At 38.1% G+C, this 27,807-nt stretch overlaps 1 protein-coding gene and 1 pseudogene across 2 annotated transcripts; one reads left to right on the plus strand and one right to left on the minus strand.

Moving 5' to 3' along the window:
- Nucleotides 1–3,890: 3,890 nt before the first annotated feature.
- Nucleotides 3,891–13,688, minus strand: LOC144658981 (uncharacterized; annotated as a pseudogene). The gene is made up of 14 exons (XR_013571827.1): nt 13,656–13,688; nt 13,410–13,526; nt 13,104–13,196; nt 12,465–12,527; nt 12,133–12,197; nt 11,433–11,523; nt 10,809–10,955; nt 9,624–10,297; nt 8,792–8,960; nt 8,377–8,441; nt 7,739–7,898; nt 6,146–6,759; nt 5,533–5,672; nt 3,891–4,578 (listed from the first exon to the last, which is right to left on the minus strand). The product of XR_013571827.1 is annotated as an uncharacterized LOC144658981 (transcript).
- A 121-nt stretch (nt 13,689–13,809) lies between these two features.
- LOC144656191 (ornithine transcarbamylase, mitochondrial-like) lies at nt 13,810–26,106 on the plus strand. The gene is made up of 11 exons (XM_078516430.1): nt 13,810–13,979; nt 15,950–16,073; nt 16,822–16,903; nt 17,305–17,392; nt 17,690–17,785; nt 18,731–18,788; nt 19,277–19,399; nt 22,584–22,637; nt 24,119–24,268; nt 24,881–25,018; nt 25,648–26,106. Exons 1-11 carry the CDS (start codon nt 13,837–13,839, stop codon nt 25,705–25,707), a joined length of 1,116 nt encoding a protein of 371 aa, XP_078372556.1. The 5' UTR covers nt 13,810–13,836; the 3' UTR covers nt 25,708–26,106.
- The last annotated feature ends 1,701 nt before the right edge of the window (nt 26,107–27,807 follow it).

Below are 27,807 nucleotides of genomic sequence, written 5' to 3' on the forward strand. Positions count from 1 at the left end.
TGAAATGGATCAGTGATGTCATCGTGGTTGTTTACTAGATGTCGATCTAAGCCGACTGAGTTCAAAACTACCAAGTTCATGCTCGATGGAAACTAGAAATATAAACTGTTCACTTTGTTCAATGGCATCATTTCTCTAGATTACAAGCCAACATTCTCCAAACGCTTCAGTTCAGTTCTCATTATCACAACAGTCCGGACTTGTCCAAGAAATGCACAATTATCAGCCGTCTTCTCGACTCTGCGAGTGATATTCCATAGCACTGGTCTTCCTCTTCTATCACAGCGCAAATTGCTGGTCGTCTGCTCGATTTAAAATTGGGCGGCTGGTTGCTGATGTTCCTTGCACCAGTCGAACGTGGTGATCCTTCTGTCCTGACTCTATCACTTTCTGTTTTCTCGCATTGCAGTTTCTCTTTTCGGCGTAAAGAAGGCTTCAAACTTCCCCAGCGAGACACTTTGGCCTTTTCCAGTTGAAATGAAACAGTTTTTTTGCCTTGTTTTTGTTTCATGACTAGCTCTTCGACTTCCTTCACTCGTGTCAACCAATACTACAATGTTTCCTCAAAGTATTTTGTAATAGGTAATTGAGTTATTGTTTTGACCATTTAATTAGCTGCTATTAGTTATCAACTACATCCTACAATGTTTTGACAAAATATTTTTAGTTGCTATGGTAATCTTAATTAGTTGTTATCATTATCAGTATTATTTTCACTTGGTTCGGTTTTCTTTGTTCTTTTTGGGTAAATATTTTTGGCATAAAGACGACTTTAAACGTCTCCAGCAAGACACTTTGGCCTTTTCCAATTGAAATGAAACGGTTTTTCGGCCTTGTTTTTGTTTCATTACAAGTTCTTCGATGTCCTTCACTCGTGTCAATTACATAATACTAGCTACAATGTTTTCACAAAGTATTTTGTAATAGATAATTAATTATTGTTATGACCATTTAATAAGTTGCTATTAGTTATCAATTACATCCTATTTTGACAAAATATTTTTATTATTTACTATGGTGATCTTAATTAGTTGCTATGGTAATCTTTATAAGTTGACAAAATATTTTTAATGAGTTGCTATGGTAATCTGTATTATTTTTCACAAAATATTATGTACTAGGCAATTGAGTTAGTTATGGCCATTTTATTAGTTGCTATGGTAATCTGTATTATTTTCACAAAATATTATGTACTAGGCAATTGAGTTAGTTATGACCATTTTATTAGTTGCTATGGTAATCTGTATTATTTTCACAAAATATTGGGTACTAGGTAATTGAGTTATTGTTATGACCATTTCATTAGTTGCTATGGTAATCTGTATTATTTTCACTAAATATTGGGTACTAGGTAATTGAGTTATTGTTATGACCATTTCATTAGTTGTTTTGGTAATCTGTATTATTTTTCACGGAATATTGTGTACTAGGTAATTGAGGGGGAGGGGGTGAGGGGGCTTGGTGAAGCATCGCTGACATTCCCGTTGACAGATACTTTAATTACAATAGGGGGTGGCAGACTACTCATCATGTAAATGTATCAGGCGTTTCTTTTTTACTCTTTCCTCCCGCAGCGAACAAAAAGAACGCGCGCCTGATCTCAGATAAGCAAAACGCTGACGGCGACCTTGATTGTGACAGGCGAGGGCGGGGCTGAAAACAATGCTTGATAACAATGGAAAAGCAATGGACCATATATTTCCCTCTTCATATTCCGTTCTTTCGTATTCTCTTTGTAATATTTTCCTCATCTTATTGCCCTAATAATGAAGTAACACAAACAGAAATTAATACAACATTGGGCTTAACACGGAAAACACGCTTTAATCAATCTTTTCTACATAGTAGCGACCAAAAAAACACACGAGAGACTTCAGTTCAGTTCTTCATCACAACAATCCGGACTCGGCCAAGAAATACTCAATCATCAGCCGTCTTCTCGACTCTGCGAGTGATATTCCATGGCGCTGGTATTCCTCTTCTATCACAGCGCAAATTCCTGGTCGTCTTCTCGATGTTAAACTGGGCGGCTGGTTGCTGATGTTCCTTGCACCAGTCGAACGTGGTGTTCCTTCCGTCCTGTCTCCATTACTTTCTGCATTCTCGCATTTCGGGATTTGCAATCTTTCAGATCTTTCTTTTCGGTGTAAAGAGGACTTCCAACGTCTCCAGCGAGATACTTTAGCCTTTTCCATCTTTAATGTCCTTCACTCGTGTCGGATACATACTAAAATGTTCTGGTAACATACTATATTATTTTAGCAAATTGATTTGTTAAGCGAATTATTTACGTTCTCACAATTCTAATCAATACTAATTGCTCGGCAAGTGATAAAAAGAGATGAAATAATGTAAAGAATACCCTGATTGGCCAAAACAACGCCGAAGGAAAAGAAGCCGTCGTAATATGAAGATTGCTGGCCTACCTACAAATAACAAGCAGCAAACTGAGAGGAAATATCAGCCTAAACCAAATGATAGAGTGTTAAAGAGCACACAATGTCAAAGAGAAGTTGAAAAATATAAAACGATGGCGATGATTTCTGTGGAATCCAAATAATTATTTTAGTTATACCTTATTATAGGAAATTAACGCTCCAGTAAATTAAGGTCTTTGAAATTAACGCGATTTAAATCAGCGCGAATTGGAGGGGAAAATTCTTTTAAATAAAGGAAAATTAACGCGAGAGGGGAGCCAAAGTTTCAAACTGAAGAAAATTAACGCGAGTAATGACGTCTTTAAAGATATTTTGGCTGTAGTACAAAAAACGGATCGCTCTTCTGAAAGGAAGAATGAACTGAAAATACTGCAGATGACATATCTTTAAGGTTTTTACATTGTAAACATTAAGAAATAGCCGGTGTGCAGAAGAGAGAAGGTTATTGTTTCCTAGACGCTTTGTGTTTGGACAGTATCCAGAATTTTGGGTGAAATTAATTAAGGTCTCGGAAATCAACGCTCCACTTAAATAATGTCGCGGAAATTAACGCTCGCGAAAATTAATTCTCAAAATTCGCGTTAATTTCAAGGACCTTTAATTTCCTATAATAAGGTAGGTAATTTAGTTATTGTTATGACCATTTAATTACTTTCTATTGTAATCTGTAATGTTTTAAAACAACAAAAACAGCAGAATGCCCAACAAGTTTCCTTTTCTGAATCGCAATGATGCTAAAAGTCCCTAGCTCTAACAAACACAAAGGACCCAACACTGAACGAACATCTGACGCCCGACGGCGGCGGGTGGTCCAACGCTCAGTCCAGCGGAGTCCCCTGAGCCGTGAAGACCAAGGGTCTTCAAGGGACCAGGCTACTGTGCAGTATTTGATCTTGCTGAAATGTCTGTTATTAAAAGAGACCTTGCCTTGCCATGCCTACGACAATCTTGTTCCAAATGTGCAGTCACAACCGAGTAAAAAAAAAAAACAAAACAAAAAAAAAGCGAGTGAGAGCCCAGTGTTTATAAATATATGTAGCCACTGGAAAGCGTTATCACTGTAGCTACCAGTGGGCTGGACACTGTTTTAGTTTTCTTTAGCGTAGCCATCATTGTTGCAGTGTGTGAAACTGATGTTAATTAGAGCGAGCGTCGAAGGCAAATCGGAATTGCTTTGGTTTTTCTTTACTAGTCTATGCTTTGTGATTGGTTTAAAAAAACACTCGCGCCACTCTTCCCAGCCAATCAAAAGCAAAGAAAAAAGCAATCAAAACTTGAACACACATTTCCACGCGCTTGGTGACGGTCACGTGTATTTGTTCGAGTTTTCATTGGTTCGTTGCGTTGCTATGATTGGCCATGGGATTGCATTGGTTTTAGTTTAACGACGCTCAATTGGAAAAACTTCTCTTTGGCGAACAATAAAAAAAATGAGTTCATAAAAGAACAAAAGAAATAAAAAATAATCATTTATTTAACAGTCCTTTACTCTCAAATACTCGAGAAGCTAAATAAAATCTGTACAAACAAATTGCAAATCTGTTCAATGCTAGATTTTTATGACTGCTTGGTTATCATTTGCACCGCCCACTGAACAAGGTTGGCATTAAATTCAATCTTGGAAGTCTTGTAAGCAGTAAACAAGTTTAAAAAAATCCTTGGCAAAATCTAACACTTGGCAGCCACAAAAGCGTTTTAAAATGTGGAACCAAGCTACTGAATAAAACGCCTTAATCACTCAGCCTTTGGCTTGCGGTTTCATGAGAGCGTAGCGTTAGTCGTATTTCATTCACGCTACAACAAGCTACAGGTGTATAGTTTAAAGTTTTCTTAGAAAATCTATATTCCCTTCTTGGTTTGTAAACAAAGTAAAATTTCAACAACCACCAACAGTAAAATTAATGTCTTTGGAAATTAAAAGCTGTTTTAAAATTTATTTTATCTACAAAATGCCACAAATGCCAGACTTTTTCTCTTTGGTTTTTCCTGCTCCATCCTCTTTCTTGTCCTTTTTATCTTTGCTATTCTTTTCATCCTTATCTTCTTTGTCTTTATTTTTTCCTTCTTCTTCCTCGTCATTTTCATCGTCTTTGTCGGCTTCAGCATGTTCTTCATCTTCTTCGCCTTCTTCGTCTTTCTCCTACACATGAAATTAATACAACTAAATATTATTGGCTGTTCTCTCTTTTCTGATACTGTACTGTTTTCACAGGTTTTCCTTTTTTCTTCTGTTATCCACGAAACGGATATATTTACAATTTTTTTAAAAAAATCTGTCGAAGGGATTCGGAGCTACATCAAATTTACGAAAGAATACTGAATGGCTCTGAACCCAATCGTATGTCAAAAGATCATCTCTTCCAAGTTGATTTAGCCTGCGAATACAGCCGCCTCTCATTCGCTCCCGCTACTACTTTCGCACGTAGTAGCGGGAGCGAATGAGAGGCGGCTGCTTTCAGTGTTACGTGCATAGCTATCTTTCTACATCCATCTTTCGACATCGTCTTTCCACGTGCTGTTTGAAATAAGCCAATAAAAACCGATGCATACCGGTGTTGGTTTCATGCAAATGAGCCCACAAGCTCAGAAGGTCATGCTGTGATTGGCGGATTTCGATGCTGTGATTGTCTGTGATTGGCGGATTTCGATCCGTGTCGTTTGTTAAGCTCGTCGAAAGATAAATGTCGATGGAAAGCCGCTATGCACGTAACACTGAAAGCGGGTGTAAGTTATCAGTTTCAACACGTCAAAATGGGGTATGTTTGACCCCTTTTTCAGCGGTCGGGAAACGAGCGACCCTGGAAAGTCCTAATTGGAAGTCCGAAATTATCGGACTTTCGGTTGAATTGCGCATGCCAAGCTTTCAAAAGCATGACTCAACGAACTTCTTGGTTTTAACTTCTGGCCATTTTTAATGTTTTCAAAACCAGTCAAAATCGATCCTGCAACGGAGATTTCGAGAGTCGCTCGTTTCGTCAAGCTTGCGCAGTAAGGAGCGAAGACTCGAGGTACGAGATCGCCTTCATTGATTCTACGAAGATTTCCCCTCAAACGGCAGTCGATTACAGACCAATAGAAACATAAGAATACTCACCTTTCCTTTCTTGTCCTTCTTCTTTTTGTCTTTTTTATCATCAGATTTTTTCTTGTCGGATTCGTCTTCATCTTCATTTTCTTTCTTCTTGTCTTTATCTTTCGTTTTCTTGTCCTCCGTTTTTTCCTTGGACTTTTTATCTAAACAACAGAAAGGTACAGTTAGTTGAAAATTTAAGACAACTGCCGGTCGCTGTTTACAATTAGAAAACATCTTGTCTTTTTTATTCGTTTTATATATCTTATTTGTCACAAAAAGAAATTACAAAAACAGGATAGTTGATACGATAAAATAATTTAAATTAGTTACCAAGGAAAAGTGGCGGGGAGACCGAAACTAGAAATCTTATATGTGGTTCGGCCTCCCCAGTTAAACTAATTTGACTACAAATGATTAAGTTAGTTGGTTACATGTTGTTAAGTCGCTAAATAAATAAGAACAGTACGCTAGAAAATGAAATGTTATTTATAATTTGTGATAATGTTATTCTTAAGGGCTTCCTCAATAGAACAATTTGAATTAGCGTTAGCAATTTCGCTGTCACGGGAGTCTCTTGCAACTTTCTTATGAGACTAGGGACGAGCCAGTAATTGTGACATGACGTTATTGATACCTTTTTTAGCATCCTTCGCTTGATCTTGTTCTTTTTCTTTGTCTTCCTCCTCATCATCATCCTCATCCTCATCTTCATCTTCATCTTCATCTTCATCTTCATCTTCACTTTCCTCTTCCTTTTCTTGCTTTTTCTTGGAATCAGCTTTCTTATCTTTTTCTTTAACTTCAGCTTTCTTATCAGACCCTTTTTGCTTCTCCTTCTTCTTGTTTACCTCGTCTTCTTCGTCTTCATCCTCCTCTTCACTCTCCTCTTCTTCCGATTCCTCTTCCTCCTCCTCTTCTTCATCTTTCTTCTTCTTCACTTTTGTAACTTCAATTTTCTTTCCCACAACTTTAAGTTGCTCGCTCTTCTCGCGTTTCTTTCCTTCCTCTGGACTATCATCATCTTCTTCTTCTTCATCCTCATCACTTTCTTCGTCTTCTCCTCTTCGTCAGATTCCTCCTCTTCTCCTTCTTCCTTCGAGGGAACCCTACTTTTCTTGTCAGCCAATGCCGTGACAGTTGTAGCCGCCTCTCCTTGCTTCTTTGCTGCGGCTGCTTTCTTTGTGTCTGACGACTTCTCCTCTTCACTATCACTTTCATCTTGAGTCATGGATTCCTCGGATTCTTCATCTGCAATTTATCACCAACCAAGGAAATAAACAAACATTAGTACAATTGGCAGTTTTGGTCAAGAAAGGAAAGATCGAAATGACGATTGCAATGTCGCTTTGAGCTGGGCACTAGAAGATAGAAGGAGAACGGGAAGACCAAAAACTACTGGGAGACCAACAGTGGAGAAAGAAAGGGAAGAGGCAGGTTGGAGCTCAAGGAAGAAAGTGTGAACCCCAGCAGCCGATCGGGGTGGGTACGAAAGCTCTGTGAAGCCACGGAAGCCTATGTGCCACGGGTCGTGAGGAGGATAGGTGAAGGTGAAGTTCAAAATGAAAACTTTCCCGCTTTTCAGCCTTGCAGTTCACTACAGGAATGTAGTTAAAATTAGAAAACTATTCAAAATGTTTTTAACGGGATAAGTACATCAAGGCTGAGTGCTAATAAAAATTCACGCTTAGCTGATCAGAGTGCATTAAGTTCCCATCTAAAACCAAATTTCTCATTATGTTTTTACATCTTTATAGTGACTATGATGACAAAATATTGTGCTTGTCCCCGGGCTGATTTGATAAAGAGCAAATTACCCAATTCAATTCCAACCATGCACAAGCCGATAACTTCAATTTTCATAAATTAAAATGTGGTGTATGTGGGAGGCACGCTGGCCCAATGGTTAGTGTGCTGGCCTGCCAATCTAGCAGCCCAGGTTTGAGCCCTGGCCGCGGTCATTGTGCTGTGTTCTTGAGCAACACACATTACTCTCAGAATGCCTCTCTCTAACAGGGTGTATAAATACTGGCATATTCACTGGTGGGGTAACCCTGTGATGGACTAGCATCCCATCCAAGGGGGGTGGGGTGGAGGGTAGTAATACTCCAAGTCGCTACATGCTTTGGAAACTGGGATACACTCCAGCCTGATGGGCCACTAGGCTCGAACACAGACTTAACCTTAAGTGTGGTGAAAATTATTCAGGGCAAGCTGTTTGATTGCCTACCTGTTTTCTTAGTATCAGCTTTTTTCCCTTCCACGTTCAAACTTGCTGTTTTGCTTGCCTTTTTCTTATCTTCCTCCTCGTTTTCGTCTTCCTCGTCTTCACTCTCTGATATGCCAGATGAACTCTCAGCATCCTTTGCTTTTCTAGCCGGTTTAGTGACCTATGCATCATAGTGAATAGAATAAGTTCATAGGTTTTCTTTTCTTAAGTTACATACAAGTTAAACTACAACTGCAAAGAACTCATTCTCTTTCCTTAGTATTAAAGCAATAAATTGAAAAATTCACAGTGCTTCCTCAGATCCATTGCTGGGTTGAGCTACCAATCAACAGATTTGGGCCAATAGAACATACTCTGGAAGAAACCAGTTTATAAAAAATACAAAATGGCCGAACTGCAGTGGATTTTGACTGAGCTTCAAAGCTGGTTTGGCGAAGAATAATGTGACAACATACAATAGCAGCTTGTTTGTAGAGAAAATGTGCAAAGATGGAATTAGCTTGGAAAATGATCAATACCTTTAAGAAGTATGTTTGATGCAAAGTTTCATGCATTGAAGGCCTCAACATTAACAGCAAAGACAGTTCAGCATGTGACTTCAGACTTGGGGATGTCAACAAGATTGGAAACCTACATACCTTTGTTTCTTTGCTTGCAGACGACTTGTCTTTGTCTGATTCATCTTTTCTTTTTTCCTTTTCTGCTATTAATCAATTCAATAGAAGAGCTGAGGTTAAGTCTGTGTATGTTCGATAAATCCATAACTAGAAAGAATCAATTTAAACGACATGTTTCCTCCATTTGTATCAGCACTGATAGTGAAACACAAATCCCTAATGCAAAAGCATGAATACTAGATCTTACTGATGACAACACCCAGCTTTATAGACTTCTCAACACTTAACATCGACTATTAATTGTGTGCATGAGCACAAATAAGAGAAACAATAGATTATGAGCAGCCGCTCTTTTGAGTGGAAAGTGAAAAAACGGCAAGTGGGAAAAAATGCTGTGCGAAATCTGGGAAATTGCTGCAGCATGGTGTGCACCTACCCTGCTCTTCTCGTGATATTTTAGGCAATGTAGACATGTCAAGAGGGTTGACAGGCATCTTTTCCTCTTTAGACACCTCCTTCTTTAGGGCTGGAAGTGTCCGAGACAAAGGAGGTAAAGTGGACTTGTTGATTGGTGGCAGTGACCCTCCTATCGAGTTACCAAGGCTCTAAATAACAAAGAATGGCTTAGTAACAATGACACAAGGTTAAGTTAGTGACTCTCCTATCAAACTGCCAAACGAGCTCTAAACAGTAAAGAATGGAATTATACCTATGACAGATTGTTGACCAGCGGATAATTTTTTTAAGCAATGGATTTTAATGGTATTAAGGCATGTTCTGTTTATTTCAGTAACTTAAAACTTACAACATGATCTTTACAATTATTCCACAGTGGGGGTTGTTGTGGCTGTGTTTTTGGAAATTTTAATAAACAACCAAAAAAAAAAAAAAAAAAAAAAAAAAAAAAAAAAAACTTTGTATTAAATATGACATGATTCATCATCAAACATGGAAGTTTCGCAGACCCTAACAGCAACTTCCGTGAAAAAAGTTCAACACATTCCAGTTTCGAAATGGTGGAAGGATTGGATATAGAGACTTCTAACAAAAAATTGATCCTGATCTAGCTGTGCCGATATGCACTTGCAGGTTCACTTGAATCACTTCTTAAGTGTAAAGTTTATCCGTTCTCAGTGTCTATAGTGAATATTTTGAGTGCCAAAGTAGCCGACGAATCATGCCACGTTTAATACCCAATTAGATCATGTTTCGGGGAGAGTGCTCAAGCTTAGATGTAAGCCACGCTATCTGTTTTGTATGGACTCTACCTCTATGTTTCTTTGTCGACGTTTATTCCTTGCTGCACCTCCTGCAGGAAAAGTAGCAGCAAGACCACCCCTGAAACCTGATGGTCCATCCACAGCATCCTGCAGACTTTTAGTTGACGAAACTGAAGATGCAAGAATATCCTTCTCGGCCTCAGCCTCACTGTCTGTCCCATCACTGTTTTCAGTTGTTTTAACTGCAGTAACAAGTGTATGACATCCCCCACAGGCAACCTTTTGTACCGTGAATTTATCAAATCTAGTCACTTTTTCAAGTTTAAAAAGATTGGAGAATGACTCCTCTCCCATTCCAAGTTTACCATGTCGACCATCTCCACAGGTGTAAAGATTTGCATGTTTTGTTATTACTGCCGTGTGAGACTCGCCACAGGCTACATATCGAACATGAATATTTCCTAGAGAAGTCACTGGTTTAGGAGTTGGGCACTCTAACCATGAAGATCCATGTCCAAGCTGCCCGTGATCTCCTAGTCCAAATGTATATAATTTCCCATCCCTGGTGACTGCCGCAGTATGATTTCCACCGCACGCAACAGTGATGACTTGTTCATTTATACTTAAAAGTTTCTGAAGTTGCGATGTGTCACTGAGTTGTGACTCACCCAGTCCTAGCTTGCCACTTTCATTCTCTCCACACGTGTACAAAGAACCATCATCTGCAGTTATAATGTTATTGATATATTATAATAGCATTAAATTATTACAACTTAAATCCTTTAATGATCTGTATACTGTTAGTAAAACTGTTGTTTCTGCTTAGATTAATTGTAAAGCATCATCAACATGTAAGCATGTTATGTGTGCAAAGGGGTGTGTAGCTGTATATCGGCAAGCAATAACATGCCTATGATTCTATCCACTATCAGCATAATCAGGGCTGTCATTAAGGGCTGTCACCCATAACACCTGTTATGGCTGAGTTCACTTGATGTTATGGGTGAAGATGTTGATTGGGTGTTATGTTACAGTTGCATACAGAGTGAAATGCGACAGGTGATAACTTTAATGTAACAGCAGAGCTGCTAAAAAATAAAAAGTTAAATGACAGCCCTGGCGTTATAGGCAAATGATGCGTGCAAAGAGCTATGTTACAATACTTCTCTGTACAAGTCATGCACACTGGCTCTGATATTCTAATGAACCATTACAAACTTAGTCATAACTTACCGGTAACTACAGCCATGTGATAATAGCCACAAGCGACTGCCACTACCTTTCCTCTTAACTGCACATGTGTGGGTACATTACAGTCCTCGTCACCTTGACCTGTTTGACCTTCACTGCTAGAACCCCATGTGTACAGCTTTCCTTCAGCTACAGAAAGGAAAAAAAGCTTAAATAGAAAAATGCCAGTTATAGGCCCCCCCCTCTACTTGACCCTTCCACTTATGAGGCCCTGCCAGATATTAATTGCCAATTGCTAAGAAAATAGTACAAGTAATAACAAAATTACATCCCACACAGAACTACACTACCATAACTGAAAAAAAGGAAAATAATTATCGAATAGCATTTCACTAAAAAAAGCTCAATTAAGATTCATTTAAATTTAGAAGCATAACCAGAAATTATTTTGTGTATTGTGCAGATGGAAATCACAGTGCAATTAAAAAAACCTGAAGAAATAAGCGAAAAGACTGAAGAATAAAGTAACAGCTTAAGTACTTGATACACTAATAATTATTATTTGTTGCAGAATTTGACCTACACTATACTTTGCTTTGTTGTAAAACAATAACATACAAATTAGGAATATTAAATTCTCTACTGGGGATCTAAATAATATATTACCAGTAACTGCTGCAGTAAAGTCAGATCCACAAGCAAGCATCTTGTACTGCTGATCAGGTAAAGACTCAATTGCTTTAGGAACATTGGCATTCTACAGGTCCGAACAATAAAAAAACTTTACTACTGGGGTAATTGGCAGAGTTTGAAATTTACAAGCTGTAAGTTAAGTAAGGTACAAAACGTAGACAAAGTTATTAGTTTCTAAAGAAACTGTTCAGCTGTGTTGGCAAACAAGTGAAACACAGCTTTCCACTGACACTGCAACTTCATGTATTTTTTTTTTGTTTTGAAGTTGTTAAAGGTAAATAATCCACCCTAGTGAACTTTGAAAAGCTGATATTTTGAGTGTTAGTCCTTGGTAGGGTTTTTGGGTTTGCAAAGTAGTTTAAAGAATCATCATAATAATTTCTTTGGCTTTATTCTTAGAGCAGTTTGTCTACCAAACTCTCCCTCCCCCACACAACAATAAATGCTGCTTAATTATGCAGGGTTCCCAATTAAGACATTTTAGATGCCATTGCTGTGAGGTTTTCACCCATAACAGGGAATGATGTGGCCAAAGGCTATTTAACTTGAATCTATCTACTGCCAGCAATACTTTTGCAACCAAAACACTTTCTAGTGACATTCGTGACAGGTGTTACAGGGGGTTCAACTGAGAACCCCGTTATGGAAGAACTGTCAAGCTGAAAAATAATACCTCACAGTCACCATGACCCAACTGTCCATCACTTCCACAACCAAAACTGTACAGTTTTCCAGATTCTGAATGGGAGAAAAAAAAAAAACATTTTTAACCCTAAAATTCTCAAATGTCCTCTATAATTAGCGACCACCTGAAAGTTTAAACATCCCTCTAACAATTCCTGACAAATAAATATAATCTACTTTTAAAACTAATAATCTCCTGCAATATCGCAACATTTTATTGCATTAATGTGGCAATATGTATTGCCAAAAAGCAGCATGCCCTACAGCTAGTTCAATATTAGTGACAAAGATGACGAAAGGGTACAACTCTTGTTTACTGACCAGTTGACACAATTGTGTGATTCCTTCCAGCAGCAACTAACTTAACTTTTTCTGGTTTCAAGCCTGTAAAAAAATACCAATTGACAACATTAAAAATCACAACACAGTAACTTCAATTAATTTGTGCTTTTTTTTAGCACATCACTTCAATTTACCTTACCAGTGAAATCTTTGACACCAACTAAAGTCAAGTTTTACTTCAGCTAGTATGGATATCAATTTTCATTTAACTCTTCTAATGTTAGTCCCAGTTGGCTTTAGTGGTCCACACAATCAACGGTGAAGAAGGGGAAACTGAGACTAAAATTTAAGACACTTAAGTACTTATTGTCAAAAGTTGCTTGGAAACCCTTATGGTGGTGATGGGATGAGGGAGGAAATCAAACAAATCCTTCCATAATTAAATAATGCAATTATTTTTAACTCGATTAGCCAAGTTAGCTTACTTTTGGGCAAGAACTGCTGAATAAAAATACAACTAATGGAAAAATCACTGTAAACTTCTTTTCTAATTTTTTCATACAAGTTGAAACCTTTAAACTGCAACGTATTTTCTCGTTGGCTGCAGCGATCAAACCAATTTTAGTTAATAATTTCACGGCGATTGAGTTCCTGTAAGTGCAATGAATTGAGACTTACGTTTGACAAGTTTTGGACTCGGATACTGTACAGTACTTCCATGGCCGAGCTGTCCCCAGTCATTACTTCCAAATGTGTAAAGCTTTCCGTTTTCTGTGTGAAACATTACAAAGCGTACAATAAGGTTATTAAGCGTACAGTAAGTTTATTTGTAATACAAATCAGTGATGTACGGGATCTGTAATTTTATTACGTGCATCATTGTAAGCTCCCGCAGATTGTTATTTTATGTATGGAATTCATTCTACATGAAATGCAACAAGGATTTGAAAGTTTTAAATAATAAAATTTTATAGTAAAGGCTACCTGTAACGACAGCGGAATGTTCGTCTCCACAAGCGAGATGGATGACCGCATCATCGCGAATCCAAAATTTGTTGTCCAAGAAACGGCTTTTGCCAAACGTAAACACGGCGCCAGAATCTGCAAGAACGCGAAACGGAATCACAAAACAGGGCAAGCATTTCGATACTCGCCTACATCATGAGCTGTCTAATCTTGAACAGCTGAGGACAATTTTTGAAATAAAGACAAAAAAGTAAAATAAACAACCTGGCACATCCTCGTCGTCCGACGCCATCTTGGTTTCTACGGAAGAAACCTGCTGACCAATCAGTGCGTTTCTTGCGTTGCTCCCGCCAAAGTAATCTTCGTTACTACTCGGAAATACTTCGTGACTCCTCGTATGATTTCGGCCGGTGTTTTGCGTGAACTGAAGTCACGAAAAGCAAGTATGGCTTTCGTTCGTGTACTTCGAGGATGCTATCGAGTTAGATCTTCAATTTGTAAAGCTGCAAAAGGAACAGAACCTTTCTTTTGTCATTATAAAGTAGCAGGAGCTCTTCCTTCTATTAAAAAGCGGCATTGCAGTGAAAGGTAATGATTAATCAGGATTTTAATACCAAAATCAAAAGAGTCCTGTCGGGTCAATTGTTCTTAGAACACCTTTTGATCTCTCAGTCAATTATAAAAATTTCATTAATATTAATATTAAATTGCTACATTAACGCCTTTTGGTAAAGGTGGCTGTCTACAAATACCGTTCAACAACTGGAGTAATTATCTGTTATTTTGTCATATTTATGTCCTTCGTCTCTGATTATCGGTTTATCGATGGGTAAGCTGTCTGAAAAGTGTGTTTAAACCAGAATAACTGGAACACAACTCATATGTTCAGTATCATTCGATAATAATTGCCACTCATCGTTTTATTGCATTTGCTGTCACTTTCTCCATAAGGTCGTCAGAGGGGCAATAACTAAAAATCAACCAATCAGATTGTTCCATTGCCAGTCCAATATTTTCTAGGTATTGTCCCAAATGACTCTGCATGCATTGTAATGGCTTTCAAAATTAAAAAAAAAAACACCTGAATGTGCAGTTCCTGGGGTATCCAATCGAACAAAATCGAACCAAAAATCAATCGAACCCAATCGAACACCAATCGTTCGATTGGGTTTGGTAATCGAACAAAATTGAACATCTATTTTGCTGTGAGTTTGATTTTCGAACCAATCGAACACAATCAAACTCAATCGGGTTTGATTTTGTTCGGAATCTTTCTCTTGATAAGTGAATCACGCAGGACTAATCAAAATCAACTTTTATTGTATGGAATAAATATAAAAATGTCCAAATATCGAACTGAATGTCAATGTTTAGTAAAATATATTTGGTAGATGAGAACAAAACGACGGTAAAATAACTGAAATGCACTATTGTTTACATTTCTATATTAGAAGGAAGGATATGGTTTCTGCCCTGCTTTTCACCGTTACACTCAAACAGAAGTTGCACCATTTCATTCACTGCAACACAGGCAGTTGTGTTGTGAAGAAAACACATTTGGCAAAATTTCTCCCAACCACGTGGCAGACTGGTGTGCCCGTGGCTATTGTGCAGACAATCGTCCTATCCCGGGGTATGGCGAATCACCAAAAAAGGATTAGGGGAACGGTGCACCGTACAATATGTACGCAGTATAAACAAACAGGAGTTCCGTAATCGAACGTTCGATTGAGTTCGATTGTTGGTTGTTCGGTAATTGAACGTTCGATTGAGTTCGATTGTTCACTGTTCGGCAATCGAACGTTTAATTGAGTTCGATTGACCAAATTTTATTGTGAGTTCGATTATGTTCGATCACCGAACCCAATCGAACGATTGGTGTTCCATTGAGTTTGATTACCGAACGTTCGATTGAATACCCCGGGGCAGTTCCAGTGCAGTTTGGGGGGCCTCATGGAGCTTAGCTGGAATTTCAGGAGGGATGGGATTCAAACCAAAAAACCTTCTGTGGGAGGGGTATGGACATTTTCTGGAACAACACAATCACTTGGAAAACCCTTGTGTTGTTTTTATTAGTTTGTAAAACAAATGTTAGGGAGTTGTTGTCCAACTGAAGCACATGGTCTTTTTATCCTTTCCTTTTATGTTCATATTTATGAAAATATTTTCCAGTCATGTAATAAATGTCTTCTTAACTAAGCTTGCTCAGGACCAAACATGGAGAATATCGGCCCTTGGTCTTCACTGTGTAGACTTTGCTGCGCTCAGTCCGTGCTATCAAGACCTCAGGCTGATAATCAGTGGCCGATCTAGGGGTGGGGCCCAGGAGCCTGGGTCTCCACCTTATATTTAGGCCAAATAGAGATCTGTAGGGCTGAAGATAATTATTTTTGAAAGCGCCCCCCCCTCATATGATTTGCAGGGTCTGGATGATCACCCCCCCCCCTCCCCCCACTTATTGGAAGGTCTGAATCTGCTACTGATTTTCACCTGGTATGGCCCTTGCGCTTAGTCAGTAGGATGTATGAATCAAATTTCTGTCATGTTAACTCCATTAGCCATGGATTTCCGTCTGTTGTTGGGCGAGATCTACTCACTCTTAAAGACTTTACTGGTGACGAGATTGGATACCTGTTATGGAGTGCTGCTGATTTGAAGGAAAGAGTGAAAAAATCAAAAGAGGTAGGCAAAAAATTTTATGGCGTATACTTGTTCAAAAAAAGCTGTTTGTAGCATTTTTGTTGTTCCATGTCATACATGTTCAGTGCTCCAGGCTTTGGGAGAAGGGATCGTGTTGGCAGCCTGGGTATTTTGCAGAATGCCGGCAGAATGCAGAATAATGGTCAGCCGTATGGAGTGTGAAACTCCTGTCAGAAGAGAACTGAATAATGTTTGCTCAATCCATCTGACTGATTTTCATGGCCATGTGCAATCTCCAAAACCACCATGTTTTAGTTTACGATCTATTCTAATGCCTTGAGAACCATCTCTTAAAACTGTTTTCTGTCCAAAAGCCTTGGAAGTCAATAATTGCAAAATTTATTTCCAGTGTTTTAAAAATCCATAAATTGGAGTGGTTTCTTTCAAATGAAAAAAAAAATCATCTAGCAAAAATGGCCATGTTGATATAGCATAGTGATTGTAAAGCGCTATGAAAGATTAGCTAAATAGCGCTATAGAAATGATTATTATTATTATTATTATTATTATTATTATTATTATGTTTACTTGCCAGAATGTCAAAGGTGACAGGGCTTTGTTACCAAGCCTTCAAATGCTATAATCACCTCTCGCGGGTGATTTTAGCCCCCCAACCCAGAGAACAGTATAACATTCCCTCCCAAGTTATACCCTTTGCATTCAGATATAACATTATGATCACCAAATAATTGTTTATAAAGAAGTGAAATAATGAAAATTAAATTTTCAGACAGTCCGGCTCTTGGAAGGAAAATCAGCTGCCCTTATTTTCCAGAAGCGTAGCACAAGAACAAGAGTGTCAACTGAAACTGGTAAAAATGCACTGTCTTGCTTGCCAAGTTAATAATTTATTAGGAACAAACCATTTTAGTTTCTGATATATAGTCAATTATTTTTCTAATTCAAATGGATTAACATTTCATTTTAATTTTTTTTTAATTTTTTTTGAATAACTTTTTGATAGAAATTGGTCATTTAAAAGTGTCATAACTTTAGATTTTTCAGTTTTGGAAGTATCCATGTGTTAAGGCTAGTGCTCAGGTATTGAAAAACAAGAATGTGCAAAACATGGCTAGGAATAAAAACATTTTGGGTTTTGAAATTTCCATGTGGCTGCTGCCTTGTACACAGTTGTTTGACAACAGGTGCTTTTACTACAAAGAAACACGAGGAACAGTCAGTGAAAATTTATGAATAAAATCTCTCTATTTAGGACTTGCTCTGCTTGGTGGACACTGTGTTTTCCTCACAGAACAAGATTTTCATCTCGGAGTCAATGAATCAACTAAAGATACAGCCAGGTATGCAGTAAAGCAGTAACATTACTGTATTATCTCAAAAAGACAATATAATGCGATCCACCTTTAAGAGAGTTCAGGGGTCATAAAGTTGAAATAAATCTTATTTAAAATTAAACAAATGGATACAAGGCCAACATACGGACCAAAGATCTGTGATGCAAACTTCATTAAGGGTCCACGATCAGATGAACATAGTCCAAAATTGCGGACAAATTTTTGGCAGCTGATCTACGATCTGGGAACCTTTTAACCCCCTTCTCGGACTATACTTACCGGTTCTTAATTCTCTATATACAGAGTGCTCTCTGGGTTTTGTGATTTCATTTTGGCCCGAGTCAACAGACAGCAAGATCTGGAACTGATGGCAGAATCAGCCACGATACCAGTCATCAGGTGGGTAGATTCAGACCCTGATAACAACAACCTTTTCTGATCCAGTCCCACCCCTGAATCTTTTACCAGGACTTTGCTTAACCAAATACAGTGGAATCCTGATTTTTCGAACCCTTGTAACTTGAACTTAAGGTTGTTTCCCGTCCCTCAGTCGAACACTGCAATTTATTTTACCCATAATTTGTCAATCACCCTGTTTCTTGAACCAATTTTTGTTTCCCTTGGAGGTTTGAGAAATTGGGATTTCACGGTGAACTGGTTTGTAGCTATTAAGTCACAGTTACTGTCGGTTGTTGCTAAAAAAGTAACATTTATCTCAGTTCTAATTTGCAAATAAGTTGGTAGAGGTTGATAGAGAACAATGAAAGCAATAGCTGAAGACATTATGTATGTTCTTTTCTTGGTGAATTACATAACTACTTACATATTAATTTAGGGCTTCTTACATTCCCTGTATAACAATGAATATTCTATGTCCCTGCATAAGTTACAGTAAAATGTATGAGACAGAACCCCGATATAACGATCTTCGATATAACAATATTCCTGATATAACAATGTGAATTTAGCGGACTGAACATAAAATATTCCCCGATATAACGATATTATCACTACATAGTCACAATTGAAGCAAAATATTGAATTTAGTCCAATAACATAACAGTAATTGAGTAATCTCTAATGTTTCTGACAACAACTTTGTACGATGATATAGGAAAATGACTGTATTCTAAGCCTCTTTGACCAGGGAAAAAGTATATGTTAGGTTTACCCCTATATAACGATATTTTCAGTTATTAAATATGGCCATATCGTTATATCGGAAGTTTCGATACAACGATTCCTCGATATAATGATATAATTTTACTGCTCCCTTGGCATATTGTTATATCAGGGTTCCACTGTATTTTAATTTTTGATTGTTGTCAATTTCTAATTGCACAGTGGTTTATCAGAAATGTACCACCCTTTACAGATACTTGCAGACTTTTTGACTCTTCAGGTAACTGGAATTAATGTATTTTAAAAAGATCTATCTTTGTCACATGATCACTGTTTAATGGCTTAGCTACCATGAGTCATATTATCGGTAATAGCTCAGTGGTAGAGCTACCGAAGTACTAAATATAGGAAGGTTATAGGTTTAACTCCTGCTGGGAGCACTTGAGATCTTTGTCCAAGTGTGCCTGTGCCATTAATACGGATTAAGAACATAATCTTTTACTTCAAGATTTTATGGTGTCATCATGGTAATATTTTATTTTTAATTAGCTTTTTAAGAGGGCCATTGGTTCATCACCTCTGATGTTATGTATCACCCTCAGTAAATAGAGTTGTTTATACAATACTGGTATTTCGTATTTATTATTGATATCAAGAGAGCTAGGTCTCAGACTCTCAAATGATGTCTCCTACATGGACAACTGATTGATGTTTATTAATAATTTGAGAAAGAAGAACCAGTTCACCCATTTTTTTTTCATGTCCAAGGAGCATTTTGGCAGTCTGTATGGCCGCACTATCAGCTGGGTTGGAGATGGAAACAATATTATTCATTCACTGATGATGGCAGCTCCCAAGTTTGGAATTCATTTAAATATTGCAACTCCAAAGGTCAGCTACCTTATTACATGAAATTTTCGCGACACTTAAATTTCGCGAATTTCGCGATTCTAAAAAAATCGCGAAAATAAAGTGACGCGAACAATAAGTGTCGCAAACATAACATGACGCGAAGTTTAAGTGACTCGCATATATCAGTAATCAACGTAAATGGATGTTGTTGTCAATTGACTCACTTGTACACATTGTAAGAACTGCTCTGTTGTTGCTATTGCCGAGATTAAGTCCCCCCCTGCATTTTTGTTAATTTTGACTTTATTGTTCCTTCGATGAAGTTGTTTTATATAATTCAAAGGCATATCAAAATATATTGCCAAGAAAATGTAAATTGCGTCTCACTCAAAAACGCGAAATTAAAGTGATTAAAAATACAAAATTTTCGCAAAATCGCAAAATTTAAGTGTCGCGAAATATGTGCACCCCAAAATAGCGAAATTAACGTGTTGCGAAAATTTCATGTAATAAGGTAGTTTTTTCTTTCAATGGTAGACAGGATTTACCAACTGAATCTACTGCACACATGCTTTTAGTCATTATTTCTTATTAAGACCTTCAGACTTGTGATCATGACTATAAACATGACTGTCATGACGATCTTTGACCAGCAAAAACCGATTATGCAAATGAGCTGAGTGTGCACTCAATGCACACTCAGCTCATTTGCATACGTAACTCGATCAAGTTATTTAGCACCTCGCAGAATAACCAGAAGAAACAAAGTGTTATTTTAATTAGTTGTGCGCCCCAAGAAATATCTTTGCTGACAGATGGTTACAATTCATTACAGGGTAAAAAGGTAATTTTAGCTCCTCAATAAGTGGACCGAATACAGCTGGCGGTGTTTTATTCGCAGGAGGATCGGAGAAACATCACAAATTCGAAGAATATAAACTCGTACGTAAAGCCGATAAAGCTGTCATGTTTATAGATCTCCGTTTCGACAAAATGCAAACTTATTTTAAATGCGCTTCTACGGCAACAATGCACGCGCTTTCCACAATTAAAGTTAATCTGCGCCGGCTTCTTCTTTTTTCGCAAAACGGCAAATATAATAGTTTTTTGGGCGGATATTAGCATGAACTCCTTTCTTCAGCACCAAGATATAATAAGGCTAAGGCAAGGAAAAACGATATACCGTGAATTAATATTATCGCTCGAACGCTTTCCACTGCTGTAGCAAGCTCAACTAAACCTAAAAATCTGTGACAAATCCCATATTAATTTCCCGGTAAAAGTACTAAACAAACAATAACAAATAGGAACGACTGGCAAAATTTAGCTGTCTTTACTGCTGGACAACAAAGTACAGTATTTTATCCAGCGTCTATACTAAAAGAACTTCAAATTGGGACGATTTGTTTCTACCCCAGACAGTACAGGATTGATTAAAGCAATATTCTCACAAGTTGTTAAACTTTTACCATCAGGTATCTGCTACCCCAGACAGTAAAGGCTTCATTAAAGCAATATTCTCGCACGGTGTTAAACTTTTACCATCAGGTATCTGCTACCCCAGATAGTAAAGGCTTGATTAAAGCAATATTCTCGCAAGTTGTTAAACTTTTACCATCAGGTATCTGCTACCCCAGACAGTAAAGGCTTGATTAAAGCAATATTCTCGCACGGTGTTAAACTTTTACCATCAGGTATCTGCTACCCCAGATAGTAAAGGCTTGATTAAAGCAATATTCTCGCAAGTTGTTAAACTTTTACATCAGGTATTGCTACCCCAGACAGTAAAGGCTTGATTAAAGCAATATTCTCGCAAGTTGTTAAACTTTTACCATCAGGTATTGCTACCCCAGACAGTAAAGGCTTGATTAAAGCAATATTCTCGCACGGTGTTAAACTTTTACATCAGGTATTGCTACCCCAGACAGTAAAGGCTTGATTAAAGCAATATTCTCGCAAGTTGTTAAACTTTTACCATCAGGTATCTGCTACCCCAGATAGTAAAGGCTTGATTAAAGCAATATTCTCGCAAGTTGTTAAACTTTTACATCAGGTATTGCTACCCCAGACAGTAAAGGCTTGATTAAAGCAATATTCTCGCAAGTTGTTAAACTTTTACCATCAGGTATTGCTACCCCAGACAGTAAAGGCTTCATTAAAGCAATATTCTTGCAAGTTGTTAAACTTTTACCATCAGGTATTGCTACCCTAGACAGTAAAGGATTGATTAAAGCAATATTTGCGCAAGTTATCAGTTATGAAACTGTTATCCTGCAGGTATTGCTAGCCCCAGAATTGAATTGATTTAAAAATCAATAACGTTTGCCAATTAACTGTAACTGTTACTGTAGCTAATGGAGGGGAGTAGTAAGTTGAAGCTTCGTTTAATTCTTTTTAATGAATTATTTTCATTTGCCGTTACTCATGAGCGGTAAACGTTTCTTTTCTTACACTTTGTGAATAACCTTCTCGGCGGTAAAAATATATGGAACAGACTTACCTGGAATCCGCCTGACTCATGATCGATTCCAATAAGGTCAATAAGAAATGATCCATGATGCCTGAACCCAAATCATCAAACGCGACTGAAACATCATTTTCTTGTTGCATGCTAGCCGCTTTTAGGAGCGCGTGCTTTTGCAGCTCAGGGAAAAAGGAACCTGCACTACCGAAGACAAAATAGCTCATTTCGCGTACTCTATCTGCGAGATCTCGAGACGTTTAGAAAGCCTAGAAAGGCAGAGCCGTTCTCGATGGATGTTATGCAACGGTTCGATGTCAAGTCGGTGTACTCGTTGACTTCGCCAGAACAAGCCTTTGTTTTCAATCAATCTGTTAGCTGTGACTGTCTTCTTGTAAAGCGAAAACTCACACTTGAACAGCATTTTATCTCCCGAAATCGAATCTTAATGCAACATCGAGTACAGCATTAAATCCTCATGATTTGCCGCCACACGAGTTTCCCGCAAAACATTATAATTTATTCCGCCGCTTAAAATGAAACCTGACCTATTGTACGTGATGATCACACGCTAACTACGCGTGGTGATAAAACTCTTCATGTTGCTGACAGAAATGATTTGCGTATTATAACGCCTCGAGAAAATGCATGCTGCGATTTTTTTTCCCGACTGAAGCTCGTCATGCCTTGACAGAAGACTCATGACTTGCATCAAGTTTAGGCCACATCTAAGTGGTTGGTTCTTTTGTTTTTCTCCATTAGGGCTATGAGCCAGACAGTGAAATAACAAAGGTTTCCCAAGGCTTTGCTCAAGAGGTAGGTTACATATTTACATTCTGTTACATTCTGCTACTATACCAGATCTTTGTCAGGATTGGTGCATGTACACCCCGGGGGGGGGCACTTCCTATAAATGGGCTAATGGAGATGTGCCGCTGGATGGGGTCGCATTTTCACGACTGGACTGACTATAATGGGGTCGCCATTTCAAGCATTTTTTATAGGGTGACTAGATTGGGGTCACACTTTTCCGGGATTTTCAGAGTACGAAAATCTGGAAAGTTGTGATTTATGAACGGAAATATTCGCCGAAAAAATGTTACCGTATTTATTGCTGTTGTTCAATATTTGACAAACAGCTCCCAGAAAGTGACTAAGTTGGGGTCGTAAAAATTAAATTTACCCAAAAGTGACTAAGATGGGGTTTATAATTGGCCATAGAATAAGACTATAATGGGGTAGGGGTTCTGAGAGGCCAGCGGCACATACCCAACAAAAATTTACCCAAGTACCCCCCCCCCCCCCCGGGATGTACACATTAGCTGACAGAAAGTGCCCAGCTATATCATTACCTTGATTAGTCTGCCAATAAACAATGCGTGGCCTTCTTCAAACTGTTTCATTTTTGTTCTAAATTTTGCCCACAGTACTAAAATAATACTTGTGGGAGGCATGGTGGCCTAATAATTGTTAGTGAGCTGTACTCGGGATCGAGCAGTCTGGGTTCAACACCCTAACCAGTGCCCTTGTGTTGTGTTCTTGGGCAAGAGGGCCACTAGTTTCTCAGTTTTTAACTGTAAAGTGTTTTTACCCTCGTTAAATAAAGTTATTATAATTATTATTATTACACTTTTACTTTCATAGTGCCTTTCTCCACCCAGGAGTATACATGGGTACCAGCGAACTAATGCTGGCGGGTGGGGCGGGGGAAAGCCCTGTGATGGACTAGCATCCCATCCAGGGGGGGGGGGGGGGGATTAGAAATACTCCAAGTCACTTCATGCTTCAGAAACCAGGATAAGCTCCAGCCTGTATGGGCCACTAGGCTATAGACACAGACTTAACCTTTACCTATTAAAAATATTTAATATGTATCTGCCTATGATCTCTGCTTTGTACAGTCGTCACTAGCTGGTTTAAGTGGGTGGGATAGGTTTTAGAAAGCTGTTGACTGAATGACCTATTATCCTCTTCCATACCATTAGGTGGATTTGTGTTTGGTGGTCCCAAATTCAACTCCCGAACCCTTTGTCAATAGCCAGCTGGTCAGCCTCCAAACAGGGGTCAATTCAATAAAACATTTACATGTGTAATTTACAAGTGTAACTATTGTTTTAGAGGTCAAAAACAGCTGGGATTTTGTTTATTGACAGTGTCCACAATTGTGCTAAATACTTTGATGCTTGAATTAAGTGAATTACTTATTTTAATATTTTCATTATCACAACTTAGAGTTTCCCTGCCTCTTGACAAGTTTCACAAGCTAAATTTTTGAAATGTATTGTTTAAAACCTTAGCATGGTACATCCCTGAACTTGACAAATGACCCAAGAGAAGCGTGTTCTAATGCTGATGTGATTGTGACTGATACATGGATCAGTATGGGACAGGAAGAGGAGAAGGCTGGTAGACTAAAATCCTTTGCAGGCTACCAGGTTGATAGTAAGGTGAGTAATGCTTGTTTCAGTCTTACAAATCACGTCTGTCAAGCATGCATTGCAGACCTACCATGTTAGATCAACTCTCTCTGTGCACATTGCAGACCTATGATGTTAGATCATCTATCTCTCTGCACACATTGCAGACCTATGTTGTTGGATCATCTATCTCTCTGCACACATTGCAGACCTACGATGCTAGATCATCTATCTCTCTGCACACATTGCAGACCTATGATGTTAGATCATCTATCTCTCTGCACACATTGCAGACCTATGTCGTTGGATCATCTATCTCTCTGCACACATTGCAGACCTACAATGCTAGATCATCTATCTCTCTGCTCACATTGCAGACCTACGATGCTAGATCAACTATCTCTCTGCACACATTGCAGACCTATGATGTTTGATTATCTCTCTCTGCACACATTGCAGACCTACGATGCTAGATCATCTATCGAACGGAAGCCGAAAGCGTTTAAACGAAAGTTTGGTTTGTAACAATCATAATGGTTGCCATGACCACTTAAATGATAACAGCTTGGAGAAATATGGCAGCCCATTTAAAATGCAATTAATTTTGATCTTGCAAGATGTTAACCTATATTTGCCCTACAGCTGATGTCCCTTGCCAAGAAAGAAGCTGTCTTCCTGCACTGTCTGCCACGAAAACCCGAAGAGGTGACAGATGAAGTATTCCTTTCTGACAAATCCCTTGTTTGGCAAGAAGCAGAAAACAGAAAGTGGACGACAATGGTAAGATCTACTGTCCATACATTGCACTGTACAGTCTGCTATGGGTACACACCTTTTATAATAATACCGATATACTGACATTTTCCACTGTCATCTTGTGTTGAGATTATTTCTTCTTATTTGCTTAATTGCCAATTTGCCAAGTGATTCATATGGAAAAGAAAGTCCATTTGCAGAGAACAGATTTGCATCCCTCAAGTTGACCTGGAATCCCGTTTTGCACGATGAAGTTCCTGTCTCAGCACAGAAACAGGACAGGAGTAATACTGGAGAATTTTATGCTTCCTTTGACGTTGACTTAGAATATTGCAACATATAGGGTATATGGTGGGTTTAACTTTTCTATCATCGTTGGTTAAAATTAATAATGCCCAGATGAGAGTGATATGATACCCTAGCAGTAAACCTGTGACAGACTAGCATTCCATCCAAGAGGAGTAAAAAATACCTAATGCTCCTGTTAACTTAAAAAAGATAAGCTGATGGGCTACAACATAGGCTTTGAACACAAACTTTTCAATATTTATTTCAGTGTTTGTATACATTCCCTGAAAAGCCCCACTGGGCATGTGTTTAGTTAAGTTATTTTTTGTACAAAATTGATATATTTTTCATCTCTCTTTCCATAGGCTGTGATGGTGTGCCTGTTGAATGATTACTATCCCATTTCTCCAATGCTAGAGTTTTGAGTTTACTGCCAGTAGACTTACGGGACTAAAATTTTAGGAACAAATTGTTGTATTTATGTTTGCGTGGACTGGACTGGAGTTGCAGTAGTCTGTAGAGTTTCAAACTTGCCGAGTGGGTGAAATATTGCGACATACTTTTTCTGCCATTATTGGTCAATCATTGGTCAAATATGAGTGATAGGATACTCTGCTGTTTACTTAACAGTAAATGAGTGTTGAAAACAAGATCACAAGCTATGCCAATGAGGTTGGGATCTATAAAACAAAATCAATATTAAAAACTTAAAAAAAGAAGAGCAAAACAAAAGATTTTATTAAGATATGGCTGCAAAAAATATGCTTAGAGTATATAGTTATTGTAACACATGTGAAATAATAAAGTACAGTCATTATACTGGATCATTGTACTACGGTTGACTACTGTTGGAGAAAACATTGCGCATATAATTGCAGCGTAAACAAATCGATACACTCATGCTGCGTTTTGTCTGGGCTCTGCGAAGGTCGGATATCAAGACAGCTTCTTCGTAGGCTTAAGAAGGATTAAACAAAAGCCATATATACAGTGAATGCTTTCGAATTATATTTGAAGATGAAATACGAAAGAATTTTGCTGTCTTTAACTGAAATTCCACTCGAACTGCGTAGATACGATCGCATGTTGTAAAGCCGATTCATGCAACATTGCTGTCAACGCGAGGTCATGTCCCTAACGACCTAGGCTGATGACGAAATAGAATGGCGCAAGTAGCAACCAAATTTGGCCTAATTTTTAACCGCTCCTAAGCTAAAAGAAGCCCCCATCTCTTGCATTTGTTTTAACTTCAATAATATCTTTGAAAAGAGCGAGTTTTTTTGGTATGGCTTATTTTTGACGTTTGTAATTTTTAAACGATGTAAGTGCTAGTGATTATTTATTCGTGTTTTAGCGTTAGTTACGCAATCCGTTGTTTATGCGACGCTTTTTATAGATCGCCTTTCAGACACACGTGCGTTGAGATAAGAAAGCTGACATGTCACTTTTAAAATTGTTATATAACGTTTGTAAATGTGACAAGTCACGTTTTTTCTGCGAGATCGCAAGTGATCACCCACAGCGAAAAGTAATCCCTTGTGAAATTAAAATATTCCCTTGAGAAATTAAAACAGTCCCTTGAGAGTTAACAAAAATGTGGTTCCACATTTACCCCCTCTTAACTGCTATTCTCCTTCATTTTGCTTGTAAACAAGCAAAAAAGTCGAAAAAATCATGAATCCGATTTCCAATAGAACACAACCGAGTTTCTACTAAATATTGCTGATAGTTTGCGCATGTGTTGCTCTTATTCATGATTTGTGGCTAAAAAATACATAAAATTGCAGATTTTTTGCAGGTATCAACTGAAACAAAATTAAACTACTTGCCCTCGTTTTCTATGTGCAATACTCGGCTGCACCTTGTCAACTATTCGCTCATAAAAAAATTCAGGCTCTCAGTTTAATTGTTAAGTATAAATTTGAAATGAATCTTCCAATGTTCCCTTCAGTCCAACCCCTTTAGTAGGCACAGGGGTAGGAAGGGGCAAAGTGTGGAAACAATTTCAAAGATCTCAATTGTACTGGGAAATTTTGCATATTTATTTTCCAAGAAATATTATCTTACCTATGCAGGTACCCAATAATATGCACACTGGTACTTAGCTAAGTAGGATATAATTATTGACAATGTCTCTAAAATTTGCATCCCACATGCAAAACAGGATGAGTTTAAGTGCACAATGCACTATTGTGATGGTTTGTTGGGGCTGCCGTCCGCTAAACCCCTAAAGCGCTATGTGTAAACTTTAATAGTCAACTTATTAATTAATATCAATTAATTAATTATTCCTGTGGAGGGGGTGGGGGTGGGGAGCACCTGACCGTACGCCTCAGGTTAAACGTGGTGCATATCGATCACGACTAATACACCACACAAGTACATACCGGTAACATACGAGTAACACACGGAACAACGGGAACATACGGTACATACAGGTAACATACGAATAGAAAAAAACATATAGAAAAACATATAGAAAAAAACATATAGGAAAATAGTCAAGAATTTGAAATTTATAAGAT

This window comes from Oculina patagonica, chromosome 6 (genome assembly GCF_052425735.1).
Source record: "Oculina patagonica isolate OP01 chromosome 6, crgOcupat, whole genome shotgun sequence".
Classification (NCBI taxonomy): Eukaryota; Metazoa; Cnidaria; class Anthozoa; order Scleractinia; family Oculinidae; genus Oculina; species Oculina patagonica.

Coding starts and splice junctions, on each gene's coding strand:
- LOC144656191 (XM_078516430.1), top strand. CDS start 13,837: ATGGCTTTCGTTCGTGTACTTCGAGGATGCTATCGAGTTAGATCTTCA. Junction 18,789..19,276: donor CAGACTTTTTGACTCTTCAG/GTAACTGGAATT, acceptor TTCATGTCCAAG/GAGCATTTTGGCAGTCTGTA. Junction 19,400..22,583: donor TAAATATTGCAACTCCAAAG/GTCAGCTACCTT, acceptor TTTCTCCATTAG/GGCTATGAGCCAGACAGTGA.